Below are 17886 nucleotides of genomic sequence, written 5' to 3'. Positions count from 1 at the left end.
CTTTGATGACCCAGCTGTTGCCATCATGGAGGCTGAGAAACCCCATGGGCAGGATCCTGAGCGGGCAGCCCACCCCAGCCACAGAGCCTGGCCTATCAGCCACTGCATGACCCAGCCTCGAGAACAAAGTCTGGTTCTGTGAGAAGCAGGACCCTCTTCACACTGGATTTGCACCCAGGAAGACATGGGCCTGGCCAGTCTGGTCACTTGCAGGGTGGAATGGGGCTACTGAGCAGCCACCTGGTGCTAGAGACCATCTCTGGGCAGCTGGGTCCAGCCAGGCCTGAAGCTCATGACCCAGGATTTCGGTTACAAGAATGAATATACACCCCTTCTTCATTTTTGCTTACAACTAAAAGAGGCCTATCGAACAAAAAGCTGAACCAAGGAAGGTAGCCCCAAGGGCCCATTTGTCTCAGGAACAGATAAGTTCGCGCAGCCCCGGCCAACCCCTTGTCCCTGCATGTCCTCACATATCCAGTCACAGCTGGGGAAGGGACCACACCAGTGGGTCATCAACAGGCTTCACAGTGCCCCTCGAACTGCGTCTACAAATCTTCCGAAGGCCTTAAGAGAACCCTGCTGTATGGTCCTGCTGCACAAAGGGTGACAAGGCCCTCAAGACTTGTTAGAAATGCATACTCCCCACCCCTCCCGGGCCACCTGAGTCAGAACATCTCAGCCACCCAGAGCTCTCCGAGCAGAAGACACCACAGAGTGGAGGATGACAGGCGTTGGCGCAGTGAGGAAGGGCAGGCGGTTTTTTAAAAGGCTTTATTGGGGAAACTACAGGGGTGGGACTGTCCTTGGAGGCGCCTCTGGATGCTGTCCTCCATCTTGATGCACAACTGCACTCCCCAGGGGCCCCATTCTGAAGCATCTGACCTAGTGGGGTAGAGGACAGTGGGAGGGTCTGGGCAGCAGCTCCCAGCAGCCCCTAGGCCTGGAGCCCCAGGCCTCCAGCACCATCCTCATTGTGCAGGCTAGACTAGACCTCCCACTGGCCCAGAGGCCTCGGAGCCAGCTGGGAGTGCCTCTCCCTCTTCGGCCAGGGTCACCCTGCTGCTCCCTGAGACCCCGCACAGATGAGGCTCCATCCTGCACCCTGTGTGGGTGCCACTCACCAGTCTGTGGGGGCCTCATCCGCGGCTCCTGGAGGCCTGGCCCTGGTGGGGGGGGCACTACCCCCCCATCTGTGGGGAGGGAGGAGGGGTCAGCTCAGCGGCTGGCGCAGAGGCCCCAGGGAGTGCATAGGCGGGGAACCCGCCCTCACCCCTCGCTGCTGCTGCTCCTGCTCCAGGTTCCGCTGGAGGACCTGCTGCTGGTTGGCGATGACACGGCGGATGCCATTGACGAAGTTGCTCTGGTCATGGGGGATGAGGCCTATGAAGATCCTCTTCTCCGAGGAGTACAGGAGCGTCAGCACGCGCACCTCGCATGAGGCCTTGTAGGGGAAGTGCACGCAGCCCGCCTGGTGGCCATGGCAGGGTGTCAGCCAGCGTCCCTGTCCCACCAGCACTCTCCCGCTCTGTGCTCAGCCACCCCACAAGGTCGGCGTTGTCATCACCCCATTTCGCAGACCGGGAGACAGGTTGGGCAAGGGAAACAGCTGCCAACAGGAGTGCTAGGGGCCCGGGAATCTGCATTGTGATGAGCTCCGTCAGAGATTTCAACACCCCACCAGGAAGGTTCACTGACACGGATGAGCACACACACACACGTAACAGCACCCAGCAGGCAGACCCGCCCCAACCACGTCACCTGTAAAGTCCACACTGTGGGGACAGTCACCCCTGGGCTGACTGAGGGACCAGACACTGAGGTGGGCCCCAGCTGCCCAGCCCTAATCACAGCTCTTCTGCCCCTCATGCAATCGCCCTACCAGAAGAAGACGCTGAGGCGCACTGAGACCAGACGACAAAGAGACAAAGCCTGGGACTTAGCAAGTCACTCCTGCTCGAGGTAGTGACACCAGCGACCCCAGGTCTGAAGCGCCAGGCTCTGGGATGACCAATGCTCGTGATGTGCAACCCTGGTACTGGATCCTCACTCTCCCATCTCACAGATGGGAAAACCGAGGCAGAGGAGCTCAGAGAGCGTGCAGGGCCCCAGGGCCAGAAGGGCTGGGACTCCAGAGGGAAGCTCTTTGGGAACCTAGGGGCCCGCTGCCCATCTCGCCCACTCGCGTGGAAGCCAACAGCAGCTACAGCAGCTGACAGCTCACCACGGGGCCCAGATGAGCCACCTAGAGGACGAGACACAACGCTGGGCATGGCTGGGGGGAGCCTGGGCAGAAACACAGAGCCCTTTCCAGGTTTCCCTGAGGGAACTTCGTGTTTTCAGACTCTTGAAGTTATTTTACTGTAAAAGAACTATACAAGGAACCCCTCAAATATGCAATCTCATGGATATCATTACTTGGGCTGATCTGAAGAAGCAGAAAGGCAACCCGGGAACAGGTGTTACTGAGGTACAGCAAACACCTTGAGATGGCCAGCAATGACAACCGCCTCAGACACACCCCTCCTCACCTGACAGATGAGACACTGAGGCCCAGAGAGGGGAGGAGGCCCTGCCCCCACTGACAAGAGGCTCACTGGGCCCTCAGCCTTGGGGCTGACCTCCCTGCCTGGCCAGGGGCCTTTGAGAGCAACCAAGTGCTTGAGCCTCATGGAGTGACAACCCCAGGGCATCCCCCAGAGCGGAGAGGTGGGGAAACCGGTAGGCAGGGACTGCAAAGCCCAGTCAGCACTCAGAACATCAACTCCCTCGTGCTCTGAGAAAACCCTGGACAGCAGTGGGGGGCAGGCCCTGGAGCTTCCCTGCTACATGCTGGCTGTGGCTGCTGGGCCTTGGTTTCCCCATCTGTGGAGTGGGGTTGTGGCAGCCCTAGCCCTGCAGGTCAGGAGACGGCACCGGACCAGGCACAGAGCACAGGGTCCATGTGGAGTATGGTGACCCTTTCCCCAGCCTGTCCCTGGGGAATTGTCGATCCAGTGCCATTCACTTTTTTTTTCCATACACGGATGGGTCTGGTTTCTGGATTTTTAAATGGGCTCCCATCTGGGCCCATTCCTCTGGCCCTGACTAGCCCAGCTGCCAGCCTCTGACAGACGCCTGCCAAGGCCCCACACCCTGACTCACGAAGCCATTGTCCATGATCCGGCACAGGCTCTTCAGTGTCTCCAGGTCCTTGGTGAAGTGGAACTGCACCAGGCGGGAGTTCCGGAACAGTGGCACCAAGGTGGTCTGCAGGGGAGCCAAGGGGGCAGGCTGCATGAGGCTCAGGGGCCAAGGTCCCCTCGCTTTCTGCTGTCCCATGCGAACACCTGGAGGATGAACTAGAGTCATCGCCTCCAGCTCTGGGGACAAACTCCACTCCTCGCCTTGCACACCAGTCGGTTCCAGACAACACACTCAGGACCAAACCAAGATGTCCCTATCCACACCTTGTCAAGCTATTCTTCATCTCAGGAGACACCATCTCCATAAAAGCTAGACACCAGAAGTCTAGCTCTGGACATAAGCCAGCCCATGGCCCTGAAGGCTGCCACCATCTAAGCAAACAAACCCGTCTGCCCTACCCTTCCATACCGGGGTCCAGATCACCTCCATCTGAAGCCTATAACAGCTCTAACAGCCAAGGCCAACCCTGCCAGCTCTCATCACCCCCACACGGCCTCACTCAATCCCAAAACCTCAGACAGCTCCTGGGAACCGCAGAATCACAGCTGGGCCTGCAGGACTGCCTGCTTCCCCACCCTTGCTGGCTGCAGCCTCAGCCATAAGGCCTTTGCACATGCTTCCCACTACCTAGGGGGCCCCCTTCCTCCTCTTTCCCTCCTGGGGGAGTCGTGTCCCCACCCCACCCCTGTCCTGAACTCCCTGAGCCAATCCCTACTCACCAGCAGCTGCTGTGGGATGAGCTGCATGGACAGCTTCCGCGGCCACTGCTCCGTCCTCCTGCGAGGCGCAAGGGGACAGGGTCAGCAGGGGCCCACCATGCCTGTGGCCCCTGCCACCCCCCACCCCCCCGAACACTCACAGGATCTCGCCCTGGTTCACATAGATGTGGGATGGCAGCCACCTCTTGGAGCGACTGTTGGGCTCAGGCCTAGGCTTTGGGGAGAGAATGTAGGGGACTTCAGTGAGGGAGGCTATGCTCCTTCATCCCTTGGAGCCTGCAGGCCACCCCAGAGCTCACCTCCTGCCACTCCATGACACCGCTCCACGCCAGGAACTTGTTGTTGACAATCTGTACAGGGCCTGCATTGACACCACCTGGGCCTACTGCCTGTGAGAGGAGGCGGTGGGTAGGTTAGGGGGCTGCCCCAGGGGCTTCTAGAAAACCTCACTGCTGCCCTAGGCCCCTCCCCCAACCCCATGTTCCTGCCCAAGTCTCTGTTCAGCCCCATCCTCCCCCTCTCGCCTGGACCCCTGCCCTTGCCTCCCCCTCTTCTCCCACCTGGACCCCTGCCCTGGCCACCCCCTCTCCTCTCCCACCTGGACTCCCACCCTGGCATCCTTTCTGGCCTCCAATTTCTCCATTCTGTCTGTCCCTAGCCCTGCACCTGCTCACAGCCCTCCAGGTGCCCTGAGAGAGGTCCCCACCCCCAGCCTGGTGTACCAAGCCCAGGGGCTCTGCCTCTAATTTAGACTGCCAGACTGACTAAGACACTTCCAAGAGAAGCAGGCAGTACCTGTAATTAGTAAGGTGTGAACCGGGGCACCTGGCCACCCTCCCGGGCTGCTCCAGCCTCATTCCGGCCCCGACCTCAGCTAACAAAACCACCTGCCACCTGCCTCCCCCATCTGCACCCAGGCTTTTCCTGCTACTGCAACTCCCTTTCACATCCCTGTCCCCCGTTCACAGCTTCCCTCAAAGGCCACTTTTTCCCACAAGGCCCTAGTGGGTAGGAGCCTCCCCAGAGTCCCCCGAGTGTCTCTGCCCTTCTTGTCCAGTTCTGCATGGTCCAGAGCAAGCCCGACCCTTGTGTCCACCAGACCAGGCGCCCGGTGGCTGCCCACCCTCTCTGCCACTGGGTGGCCAGGCTCGGCCGTCGCACCTGCTTGCGAGTAGTGATAACCTGCCGGATGGCACTGACGAAGCCACTCTGGTCGTAGGGAATGAGGCCCATGAATATCTTCTTCTTGGACGAGTACAGAAGCATAAGCACGCGCACCTCGCAGGGGGAGATGTGGGGGAACAGCATGCAGCCCGCCTGCAGGCGGCCCGGAGGTCAGGTCCAGGGGTGCCACTGTGGGGCCCCGACGCCCCTCCCCGCCCACCTGGGAGCGCTGACTGCCTCATCTGGGGGAGGGGTGGAAAGACGTCATCGACAGATGACCTCGGAGGAGCCTGGGACTCTGGAGCTTCGGCTGGGCAGATGTGAGGGCCTGAGGGCTCTGTCTCTACCCCAAACCTCCCTGACATTGGGCTGTACTGTCTGAGTTCAAAACCAGGCCTGTGACTTCCTACTTGTGTGGCCTAAGGCCAAGTCCCCTCGTCTTTTTGGACCTCAGTCTACCCATCTGGAAAACAAGGTGACAATCACGTACACAGAAGGTGACACGTAAAATGCTGGTTAAGTGGAATGCTCACGCCTTAGTGGGACCTGGGAGAATGTGGACCTGCCGGGTGTCCCCACCTGCCAGGTGTCCCCATCTACAGGCATCCCTGTCTGCAGCCTCTGGACCCAGGAGCAAACCCTTCCAAGAATGCTGCACCCCTCTTGCGGGGCCTTGGCAGCAGCTGCTCCATCCACCAGGTTTCCCTCCCCACCTCTACCTGTCTCACTTCTCTCACGGTGGCCCAGGTGCCACTCCTCCTCCCTGGGTGTGTGCTCCCATCCTCCCCCCGCCCCCCCGCACTGGGGAGCCCTGGGAGGGCCCAGTAGGGCCCCGAGCAGTCCTCAGAAGACAGCAGCTGGCACCCCCCATCAATCACAGCTGCAGCTTGTCCCAGGACATCAGGGACACACAGCATTCTGAGGAGACAGGCAGGACATGGACGGCGATGGACCTCCGATGGAGTCCCCTGGGAACTCCCAATGCCCCCTTCCCAGAACCTGCCTCCCTCCCCACCAGCCCCTCTCTGGGGTGCTGCTCCACACTGGCTCTGAGAAAACCGGGACCCAGAGAGAGGACTCAGGGGCCAGCCCTCCACTTCCCAACCCGTGTCCTATCCTAGGCCCTCCAACAACAAGCACCTACTATGTGCTGGAATCACTGCTTCTCACTCTACACTCTCTTATTCAAGACTCTCAGTGACCCTGTGGGGCAAGTCCTGTCACCAGTCCCATTCTACAGATGAGAAATCTGAGTCCCAGCCTCCACAATCCTCCACCTGGTTGGCTCTTCACACTTCCCTCCCCAGGCCACCCTACCACATGCCCTGTCTCCTTGGGCCCCTCAGCACTCCTGTGCCACTCCTGGCTTGCCTGAAGCAGCCCTGTGAAGTGAAACACCTTTGCCGCTGGCATCCTGAGGAGAACTGAGATGGTGGTTTACATGCATGGACTCTGAGCCCTCCGAGAGGGGACAAGTGCCCCAGACCCCCTGAGCAGCCACCCCTGCCTCCCCGGTGCTGCCCCCACTGTGCACGTGCCCTTCTGGCCCCCCGCCCGCAGACTCACGAAGCCGTTGCCCATGACGCGGCAGAGTCCCTTGAGGGAGTCACAGTCTCGGTTGGTGAAATGGAACTGTGCCAGCTGGGAGTTTCGGAACAGGGGGCCCAGGGTAGTCTGGGGATGACAGGGGAGAGTGGTCGGCGCTGGGCTAAGGGGCCGAGGGAGTGTGGGGGCTCTCAGGCAGGGGCTCACCAGCAGCTGCTGCGGGATCAGCTGCATGATCAGCTTCTGGGGCCACTGGTCGGTCTCCCTGCGGGAAGGAGAGGGTCAGGGGCGCCCGCGCCGGCCCCGCCCGCCCCCCGGCACTCACAGGTTCTCGCCCTGGTTCACGTAGGCCTGGCAGGGCAGCATCCGCTTCAGCTTCGCACTCGAGTCCGAATAGGGTCTGCGCTTCTGGGGTGGGGAGGGAAGGCAGGGGAGGCGGTGTAACTGGCCGCCTGGCCCTCATCCACCCCCACAGGCCTGGATGGCACCCCTCCCCGGCTGTGGCGACCCAACGACCCAACTCACCTCCTGCCACTCGAGGACACCACTCCAGGCCAGCAGCTTGTTGCTGAGCCGGTGTTCACCCACCGCCAGGCCACCAAGTGAGAGCCCCGGTGAGGAAGGCCCAATGGGGCCCAGGGCACCAAACACCCGTGCGCCTTCCTGCAGAGGCAGAGGGGATGAGGCTGAAGACTTCCAATAGGCACCAGAAAAGACGTCCCAATGTTCAGACCAAATGCTTGCTCAGTAGTCAGGGCCCTCTCCTGCCCCTCCCTCTGGAGCCCACATCACCTCACCACTAGCCTGTTTCCCACCCCCAGGCTTCATCCCAGCCGAGCCTTCAGCCTGGAATGACAACCCTGGTCTCTTCAGGTGCCACCTCTGTGGCTTGATCAACTCATGGTCCCTCCTCTGTAACCCAACTCAGATGCTAGCTGTCTGGTGGAAGGTTCCCCAAGCCCCAGACCAGGTCCAGGCCTCCTCCAGGCCCCCCAACACATAAGCCACCCTGTGCTGGGTCCACCTGCCCACATGAGTCTGCCCGCCCCTCCCTGCTCCAAGCCCCAAGGCCACCCTTGCCGCCTTCATGAAGTCCAAACACTCCCCTCTAGCTCCTGCCATCCTTTCCAGGCACCTCGCCTGCCCGTCCTCATGCCCCCTAAGGTTGCCACTACACCAGGCTTGTCCCAGGGTAGCGGGGAGAGGCTGCAAGAAACACATCGAAAGGAACACTGGTGGCACAGCAGTTAGGTGCTCAGCTGCAAACCGAAAAGTTAAGGATTCGACCCCAACCAGTGGCTCCATGGGAGAAAGACCTGGCAATCTTCTCCTGTACAGATCATACAGCCCAGAAAACCCTGCAGGGCAGTTATACTCTGTTACGTGGGTTCACTGTGAGCCGGGATTGACTCAGGACACAACAACACACAGAGCAGGACCATCAAGGAGGACAGCCAGGAGCTGGGGAAACACGTGAAGTGAGGGCGTAACAACACAACACCTAGAGAAATCTGACACACGTCACGAGAGCGTTTGCAAAACATGAGAGAACGTTCAGCAAAGAAGCCAAGGAAAGCTACGTGTTCAACACACAGGGCATGCTTCCTGCCACCTGTTTTCTCAAACCAAAAACATCTCAAAGCAAACAAGCAAGGCTTGGAAACAGCCCAGCAGCCAGACACCCAAGGAAATCTTAGAAGTAGGTGCCACCAGGTGGACCCCCGCAAAAAAAATTTAAGAAGTTTGTTGCTTTTCATGTTCTTATCGTTCAGTATTTTCCAAATTTTCCATAAAGCACAGATACCTTTTATCGTGGAATAACAAGGCTTTTAAAAAATCACAAACATGAACAAGCAAGCTCTCCATCTGAGCAGGTGACTCTGGGATTTGGGCAAACAGCCAAGACCGGGAAAAAAAACAGAGACCATCTCGGTGAGTGTGTTGGTGTGTGTTTAATAATCAAGTGGGTTTGAAATGGAGAACAAGTTGTCATGGAGTCTACTCCAACTCATGGCGAACCCGTGTTTCAGAGCAGAACTGTGTCCCACAGGGTTTTCAATGTTTATGTTTCAGAAATAGATAGCCAGGCCTTTCTTCCAAGGTGCCTCTGGGTGGACTCGAACCTCCAACATTTCAACTAACAGCAAAGTGTGTTAACTGCTTGCACCACCCAGGAAATCCCTTGAGATGAAGCAGGTGATTAAGCCCTGGGCTTGCAGGGTCCACACCTGGGCAAATACAGCACCTGAGAAAAACGTATTCACAGCACGTTATCTGGAGCAGCCTTTGAAAATGAAGGCATACATGCAGCTTCTACAACTGTGGGTCAACAGCAGGCTTGGACCCCTAACATTTGCACTGCATACATATTTAAGGTTTGTGTGCACACCTGACAGCACACTGTGTGTGTTTACCATAAGAAGGAGACACGTTAAGATGTGAGTGAACACAACTACAGGCCAAGTGTAAGCTCAAGGGCAAGTACTGAGGATCTGGTTATCTGGGAGGGCAGGTTCGCCACGTAGGACTTGGAATGGTGACCTGAAAGTCTGGTCCATATGTGTAAAGACCCATAATGCTTGCACACAGTCCAGGTATACCTGCCACCACAAAACACACCCATTAAGGTGGGAGTACCACTCCTAAAGAAAGATTGGACTTAGTGCAGTCAGAAGGGAAAGCTCCCATGTGGGCAAGCCTGTATAAGATTGTGATCCAACATCCACTTTACTGCCTTTAGAAACAGCAGTGAAGAAACGAAACAACATATTGCATTGGAAAAATCTGCGGCAAAAGCCCTCTTTGAAGTATTAAAAAACAAAGATGTCACCTTGAGGACTAAGTTGGGCCTGACCCATGCCGTGTATCTTCAATCACCTTGTATGCATGCAAAACATAGACAATGAAAAAAGACTGAAGAAAAGTTGGCGTATTTAAATTACAGTGATGGGCTAAGACTATTGAATATACCATGAATTTCCAGGAAAATATACAAAAGTTAGTTTTCAGAGAAAATACAACCAGAACGCTCCTTCGAAGCAATGATGGCGAGACTTCCTCTCATATACTTTGGGCATGCCATCAAGAGGGCCCAGTCCCTGGAAAAGGACATCACGCTTGGTAAAGTACAGGATCTGCTAAAAAGAGGAAGACCCTCAACGAGACAGCCTGACCCAGTGGCTTCCACAATGGGCTCAAACAGCAACAACTGTGAGGACAGCACAGCACTGGACAACGTTCCGTTTGTCTGTGGTACATTACTTGACAGCAGATGCTCCAAACAACCACTGATTTACTTCAGAAGGAGGCACAGTCAGTATTCGGAAGGAGATTTAAAGCCTGAAGGTGCATTTTGCAGAACCCAGAAAATGCTTTTAAACAACTTCCTGAGAGTGCATTAAAAAAAAACCCAGTACCGTCGAATGAAGCAGTAACATGAGCATAACGAAAAGAAATACATTGTTACCAAAAGGGTATGTTTATGCTTCCAGAGATGTTTAAAACAAGCCTGTTTAAGAGTCTGGTACAACAGCCACAACTCTGTGCCCTGCACATTGCCTAAGTGTATTTGAGAAGAACTTAAGTGCAAGCCAGGAGGAAATCCCATGTCCGCGCAAGCGTGAGCATGGTGTGGCCGTGCGTGAAAAATCAGATGTGCACTTTCTGTGTTCCAGAGAAGCCTTTTTTAAAAGTATGTGCATGTTTTGGGTCTGGGCAAGCGCGAGTGCAGCCCGATATATCTGCAAAGCCGGGTGTCTGCCTTTAAAGCCTGAGCTCATTGCAATCCGTCAGGGCATCCCCCACCTGAGCGCGCGTGCAAATCCCGGACACACACGCCACGGGCGCTGTGCGGACCGCGGACCCCGGAAGGACGCCGTGTGCAACATCTGGGCGCGCGTGTGTAAGCCGCGGGCCCCACGCGCAGCCTCCGCCTAGACTCCTCCTCCATTTCCAGATTTCTTGCTCGGAGACCAACTTTCCCATTGGAAAAACAAGCGCACGCCGTCTCCCCTCCCCCCGCCCAAAGTATAAACTGGGCCACGGAGTCAGCAGTAATTTGAATCCTCCCCGCCCCCGTACCCAACCCCGCCGCGCCAGCCCCAGCGAGTAACAAAGGAGCGAGCAGGCGCGTACCGCCCGGGGGGTTCTACGGGGGTGTCCACCCTTCGGGGCATGGAGGAAACCCCTGAGGGGGGCTCAGACAAAGGCCTGGGCCCGGAGGAGGGCACGGCGGGGGCGGGGCGGCGGAAGACTCTGGAAAAAGGGCGGGGGGCTCACCATAGGAGGGGCCGAACGGGCCCGGATCCGCGGCGGCTGCGGGCCACGGGGGATGGCCGGCCAGGAGCGCGAGCGGGCTGTGCAGGTCATGATGGGTCGCGGAGGGCGGCCGCGACCCCCGAGGGGGCCCCCAACGCCAGAGCGGTGCGGAGCGCGGCGCGGGCGAACCATGGCAGGCGCGGGGCGAGTGGACTGGGGGCTGCCGCGGGCCGCTCGGGGGGATACGGGCTCCAACGAGTAAGGGGCGCGGGTGCGCGGCTTCGGGGGAGACGGGTCGGAGCGTACCAAGCGCGGGGGCCGCGCGGCCGGAGAGGGTCGCCGCGACCGAACCACTGCTGCGAGCGGGGGAGCCCAGCGCGTACCAACGGCGTCCAGGAAGAGGCCGTAGCTGGACCGTACCAACACAAGGCTGGGGGGACCCTTAGCCAAAGAAGACTGGAAAGAGACTACGGGTCGCCCAAGCCCGGGGGTGACGGAACTGGGAAGACGTGCGAGAAATAACTCCAGGGGGGGCGTGGCAGTAGGGAGAGACCATACCAAAGGGAGGGGGGTATATGAGAGTAGCAGGCGATACCAAGTTGACTTGTACCAGGGGTCAGGCCCCGGGGGACCTCACCTAGAGCCCCGGACCCGAAGGACTACACCAATCGGACCTCAGGAAGGGGGAGAGGATGGAATCGTGGGCCAGGGGACGAGGGAATTTACCAAGGGGCTAGGGACTGTGGAAACTACCACGCTCGAAGGGAGGGATTGGGATTTGTAGTCAGTGACGTGGCTAGGGTGGAATTCGAACCACAACTCCCATCGGGCCCCGCGCTGCCTGGGCGGGGCTAGCGGCCCCGGGAGAACCCACCAATCACAGCCGCGTGCCCGTTGGCCCTGTCTCTTCTGCCCCGCCTCCTGCTTTTTGCCAGCCACACCGCTCGTTGGCCATTCAGTGGTTCACTCAACTAATATCAGGTGGCTGCGTGTTCACTTAACACGTAGTGTGTCCTTAGGCAGGTTGCGTAAGATTTCTTACCTCAACGTCCCTCTTAAATGTGGGTATCTAACCCATGTTGTTGTTCAGTACTGCGGGTGGTCAGACTCATAGTGACCCTATGTACAACAGAATGAATCACTGCCTGGCCCTGCACCATCCTCACAATCTTGCTATGTGTGAGCCTACTGTTTAAGCCATTGTGTCAATCCATCTCCTTGAGGGTCTTCCTCTTTTTCACTGACCCTCTACCGAGCATGATGACATAACATGTCCAAAGTACATGAGACGAAATCTCGCCGTTCTTGCTTTTAAGGAGCATTCTAGCTGTACTTCCTCCAAGACAGATTTGTTCGTTCTTCTGGTAGTCCATACAGTATTCTTGGCCAACACCGTGATTCAAAGGCGTCGATTCTTCTGTCTTCCTTACTCTTATCCACCTTTTGTGTGCATATGAGGTGACTGAAAATACCGTGGCTTGGGTCAGGTGCACCCTAGTCCTCAAAGTGGTTATAAAGGAGCCCTTGTGGCACAGTGGTTAGGCACTTGGCTGCTATCTGAAAGGTCGGCGGTTCGAACCCCCCAGCCGTTCTGAGGGAGAAAAGACCTGGTGATCTGCTCCCATAAGATTACATCCTTGGAAACCCTATAGGGCAGTTCTATTCTCATGCATGGTCACTATGAATTGGAATCAACTGCACACAAGAAGAAGAGCAGTTATAAGGATCAAACAAGTTAATAGAAAGCATTTGGGTCAGTCTTCTGAGGAGAGGTGTGAGAAGGGAGAGGACAGGCTCTATGCACAGCATCCAGCAGACCATGGGGTGGAATCTGGAGTTGAATCTCACTCTGCTGGGGAATCACCAGTAGGATTTCAGCAAAGGAGCAATGTACCATCATTTACGTTTTAAAACAAATCATTCACAGGAGGCCCAGAATCATGCACAAACTATCACCACGTGTCCACAGAAGAAGCTGGGAGCCATCCTTATCTCCAAAGAGAGAAAAAGGCAGATGGGGGTGGGAGGGGCAGCACAGGGGTGGGCAGATTTCATTTTCTCTTTTGGACTGTATGAAATTCTTACCATGTGCAAGTGTTCCTATTAAAAAGTAATTTTTGAAATATTTGAATATATTTTAAGGATCTGTCTGGTGGCTGTGTTGAAAATAAGACAGTAGGGGACAAGAACGGAAGCGAGGAGAGGAAAGAGGAGACTGTGGCTGTAGTTCAGGGAAGAGGCACCAACGGGATGGATCTCATGGCAGGGTGGCGGCAGTAGGGGTGGTGGAGTGGTCACTTCCACAAGGACTTGTCCAGGAAGAGGTAAAGAGCAGGGTCAAGGATGACACCAAGGGTTTTGCCTGCACAGAGGTGCCACTTATTGAACTGGAGAAGACTGTGTGAGGGGGTTGTCACTAGCTCTGTGATGTGTTAAGTTTGAGATCTTGACTAATCAATGGGATACAGGAGTCTGATGATATAAATTTGGGAGTCATCTGTGTTAGATTCCATGAGACTACATGAAATTATGAAGAGCATGGGTGTGGCTAGAGACAGGGGCATGACATGCCCTTAGAGTCTGAGGCCATAAGGAGGAACCAGCAAAGAACTGGAGGAAGAGTGGCCAGTGAAACGGGAGGAGAAGCATGGGCTAGATTGAACTTCCCCACCTTTGCCTGCCCACCAAGCCTCCTGCCCAAGGGCTTCCTGGGACTGACCAGAGCCTCCAGTGCAACCTAGATTGTGGCCACATGGCCTAGAGGCTCCCCAAATGGGGAATCAGTGCTCTCGGGAGCCAGGCTGCAAATTAGACATCAACAGGTCCCTCCAGAGCCCTATTAGTCACCCATGTCAGGACACCCCACTGCTGGCAGCAGGAAGGAGGGAGAAAGAAACCACAGGGGTAAGAGCCTCCTAAATTTCTCCAAACCCTCACTTCTCACCATTCTCACTGGTCCAAGCCATCAAGATCTCTTGCCTTGTCCCACTTGTGTAATCAAAACCCTCCAATGGCTGAATTCCTCACCATGGCCTCTATTACCCTGCATGATGTGACCTCTGCTCACCTCTCCAAATTTATTTCTTCTGTGCTCTTCCCTCTACCTAGTTAATGCCTTCCTATCCTTCTGATCCCATCAGAACACATATATAACTGCACTGGGTATAACTGCACTGGGTTGTATAAACATGGAGAAAGATGTGCCAGGATACACTCCAGGGTAAGCAAAATGGAAACTCATGTCAGAATGTGAAAAGAAAATACAGACTGTGAAATTAGTAAGACTTCAGTAAAAGTTCTCAGAAACAATCTCACTACACCCTACACTTCATCAGTAAAACCCATTGCCTGAGCTGGAAGGCGAATCTATGACTAAGCAGTTCTGCTTCCTGAGAGGTAGCTGTTCCCAAATCTATTTATGCCAGCTGTCCTTCAATTCATAATTTAACCAACTAGTAAGCAAATTAATGAAATAATAATGCAAACCAAAAAAAAAACTGCTTCTGTCTAGTCGATTTCAACTCATAGCAACCCTTTAGGACAGATTAGAACTGCCCTGTAGGGTTTCTAAGCAGCAGCTGGTGGATTCGAACTGCTGACCTCTTGGTTAGCAGCTGAGCTATTAACCACTGCACCACCAGGGCTCCAGGTGACGAAAAAGAGAGTTACTTATATGCAAACCTTGTTGCCTGTGTTGGAAAGATTAAAGGTGAGTGTCCTAAAAAAGAAAAGAAAAAATTCTGCCAAATTAGGTGCAAGGAAAACAACTGCAAGTGATTGAAGGGAAAAGCTCCTAAAAACCTTGAAAGACTCAGCCCTCAGCTGTATTGATAATTGTCTTTAGATTCTCAAACCACTTTAAAGAAAACAACTGGAAATGGTAGACGACTCAGCGTGGTTTGTGCAGGCTAAGAAGAGAGGCCTGATGATCTACTTCTGAAAGCCAGCCAATGAAAACCATATGGATCACCACAGTCCAGTCTGCAACCAATCATGGGGATGGCACAAGACTGGGCAGCATTTGCTCCAGGATCACCATGAATCAGGGTCAACTCGACGGCAGCTAACAGCCACATTCAGCATGTACTATTTACTAAGCATGAAAAACTGTGCTAGCACTCTGAGCTCATTCAATTCTCATTAGCATCCTCCAAAGTTGGTTTATTAGATCCTCACTTCACAGAGCAGGGCCTGAAAGGTGAGCTACCTGGCCACTTCCTGCCAAGCCCAGACCACACCCATTTTTCCGCTGCTGGAGTCCCAACCTCCCTCCAACATCCAATTTTTTTTTTTTTTTAGCAAATGAACTGCAAATTCATGAACTCCACTGGGCCCCTGCTACCTCCCAGTATTCTCTACATTTCCTCAATTAGCTCTTGTTTTCTAGAAATTGGTTTGGCCTTCTTCTTCCTGCTTAAAAAAAACCCAGTGCCGTCAAGTCGATTCTGACTCATAGTGACCCTATAGGACAGAGTAGAACTGCCCTGTAGAGTTTCCAAGGAGTGCCTGGGGGATTCCAACTGCCAACCTTTTGGTTAGCAGCCGTAGCACTTAACCACTACGCCACCAGGGTTTCCCCTTCCTTAGGGACCCCAGTACTGACACCAAGGCTAAAGCTCAGCTGGTGAGCACTAGGATGGACCAGTCCGGGGTTACAGCTAGGGCCCAGCCTGTTTCACTTGGTCATTTTTTAAAAAATACCATTCCTGTTGTTGCGTCGTGCCAGGGTCTTAAAAGCTTGCAAGTGGTCATCCAAGGTACAGCAACTGGTCTCTATTTGTCTGGAGCAACAGAGGACTGAGAGTCAGGAATTGGAGGAAATGGAATTCGTGGGTAATTGCCACCGTGAACAACTGCCTCCTTCGCCATGAGACCAGAACTGGATGTGCCCGGCTATCATTACAGAACCTTCTCATCAAATCTATAGATGAATCCTGGTGAAAAGAGGGGAAAATGGGGAACAGAATTACAAATTCTCATGGAATCCATACATTTTGGAGCCACTGAGGCTGGATAAACCCCTGAAGCTATTGCCCTGAGATAATATTTAAACCAGAATTATCCCTTGAAGTCTTCTTAAAACCAAACAGTAGTTTATATTAACTAGTAAAGAAGGTTTGTCTGGAACACTGTATCTTTTTAAGACCTATCTATATGGGATCAAATTCACAACAGTAACTCAGAAGGTTACATAGGAAGCTTAGGGGGCAGTGAGTTTATGTTAGTGAAGGAGGAATAGTTTGGAAAAGGAGGGTGAGAATGGTTGCATAACTTGAAGAATGTAATCAGTGACAATGAATTCTACATGTAGAAATTGTTGAACTGGTGTTATGTTCTGCTGTGTATATTTTCAACAACAACAACAAAAATTTTAAAAGTCATTCCTGGAGAGTGATCATAACAGTTAATATTTCTTAAACACTATGCTGAAGTGCCTCCCATGTCTGGACTCACAGGATCCTCACACATCACACCATGAGGCTCATCATCTTATTGGACCCATTCTACAGATGGGGAGACCAAAGGTTGGGAGACAAGATGGCTGGTTTGAAGTCACAGATGAAGAGGGGGCTCAAGCCCAGGTTCTTAGTCTCAGCAGAGGCCCTTGGCCCCACTTGGTGGGACACATGAGAAGCATCAGGGGTGAACGCCCTCGCCTTTCTGCCCCTCTGGCATGAAGCCCACTGAGACAAGTAACTCAGGGCTGTGACCCAACCGCCTTGTCGCTGCAGCACCACCACAATCTCCCTGTCTGCCACCACCTGCCCTTCAGTGCATGGACTCCTCCAAGTGATTCCCAGATTGTAGAGAACCCAGGCTACCCCCAGCCCCAAACCCAGGGCTCTTCCTCCTCGTCTTTAGAGGCCAGGTGCATTGAGAGGATGTTAGGCCCCGTCAGGCCTCTTCTGTGTGGTGTGACCTGCATCAGGTGAACTGCTTGAGAACAGGTTGTGTTAAGGATTGAATAGTGTCCCCCCAAAATATGTGATGGAAACCCTAACCTCCATGCCTGTGGTTAAAATTCCATTTGGAAATGGGTTGTCCTTGTTATGTTAATGGGGAAGGATTAGTGTTTGGCCTGTTTTGAGTTAATCTCTCTTGAGATAAAAAAGAGATTAAGCAAGGAAGTGGTGTGGGACGATAGATGCCAAGACACATGGAGATCGCCAAGGAACCAGGAAGCAGAAGTTGATGAGACAAAGACCTTCCTCCAGAGCTGACAGAGAAAGCCTTCCCCTAGAGCCAGCGCCCTGAATTCGGACTCCTAGCCCCCTAAACTGTGAAAAAATAAATTTCTATTTGTTAAAGCCACCCGCTTGTGGTACTTCTATAAAAGCAGCTCTAGGTAACTAAGACAGATTGGTACAATTGCTGTTACGCGAGCCACCTTCAAGAGGGGGCAATTTGGCAGTTCTGTCACCACTGAAAATGGGCCAGTTGTTGTTAGGTGCTCTTTAGTTGGTTCTGACTCACAGTGACCCAGAACAGAACTGTCCCATAGGATTTTCTAGGCTGTAATGTTTACAGGAGAAGATCACTAGGTCTTTTATCCCACGGAGCTGCTGGGTGGGTTTGTACTACGAACCTTTCAGTTAGCAGCTGAGCACTTAACCATTGTGCCACCAGGGCTCCTTCAAAAGGTCAGAAACATCCTAAATAGCCAAAAACAGGGGACTGATGAAGAGAATGGTGACATGTTCCTATAAAACAATGTTATACGGCCATGAAAAAGAACGGAGGGCCTTTTGGCCTGGCATGAATGTCCAGGTCTGTGATTAGGTTAAAAAAATAAACCACAGAACAAAATAAGCTGCCACTGAAGGAGAGAGCCAGAAAAATGAATGTATCTCTCCTTTTGCTTTTATATGCTTGTACCTATCTCTGAAAGGACGTGGAAAAAATTGGCAGTTGATTTCTAGAGGGAGCTGGGTAGCTGGGAGAGACTTTGCATTGGGTCATTTTCCAGTTGTCATTGAGTCAACTCCGACTCACAGTGACTGCCATGGATTGAATT

The 17886-nt window shown here is 54.1% G+C and overlaps 1 protein-coding gene across 3 annotated transcripts; it reads right to left on the bottom strand.

The window, feature by feature from the left end:
• Positions 1 to 743: 743 nt before the first annotated feature.
• Positions 744 to 11392, bottom strand: PTOV1 (PTOV1 extended AT-hook containing adaptor protein). 3 transcript variants are annotated; one of them, XM_049900532.1, is made up of 13 exons: positions 10893 to 11391; positions 7140 to 7277; positions 6940 to 7022; positions 6822 to 6879; positions 6636 to 6743; positions 5067 to 5222; positions 4205 to 4294; positions 4046 to 4119; positions 3906 to 3963; positions 3145 to 3249; positions 1274 to 1471; positions 1125 to 1193; positions 744 to 885 (listed from the first exon to the last, which is right to left on the bottom strand). In XM_049900532.1, exons 1-12 carry the CDS (start codon positions 11061 to 11063, stop codon positions 1182 to 1184), a joined length of 1251 nt encoding a protein of 416 aa, XP_049756489.1. In that variant the 5' UTR covers positions 11064 to 11391; the 3' UTR covers positions 744 to 885; positions 1125 to 1181. The 3 variants fall into 3 exon arrangements, with proteins under 3 accessions (XP_049756489.1, XP_049756487.1, XP_049756488.1); XM_049900530.1 differs by having other exon boundaries at positions 6636 to 6879; positions 10893 to 11392; XM_049900531.1 differs by lacking the exon at positions 744 to 885 and having other exon boundaries at positions 892 to 1193; positions 6636 to 6879; positions 10893 to 11392.
• Positions 11393 to 17886: the final 6494 nt, after the last annotated feature.

This window comes from Elephas maximus, chromosome 11, assembly GCF_024166365.1.
Source record: "Elephas maximus indicus isolate mEleMax1 chromosome 11, mEleMax1 primary haplotype, whole genome shotgun sequence".
In the NCBI taxonomy this organism is placed as follows: domain Eukaryota; kingdom Metazoa; phylum Chordata; class Mammalia; order Proboscidea; family Elephantidae; genus Elephas; species Elephas maximus.
Note: the sequence above shows the minus strand (reverse complement) of the source record. Positions and strands in the feature narration are given on the sequence as shown.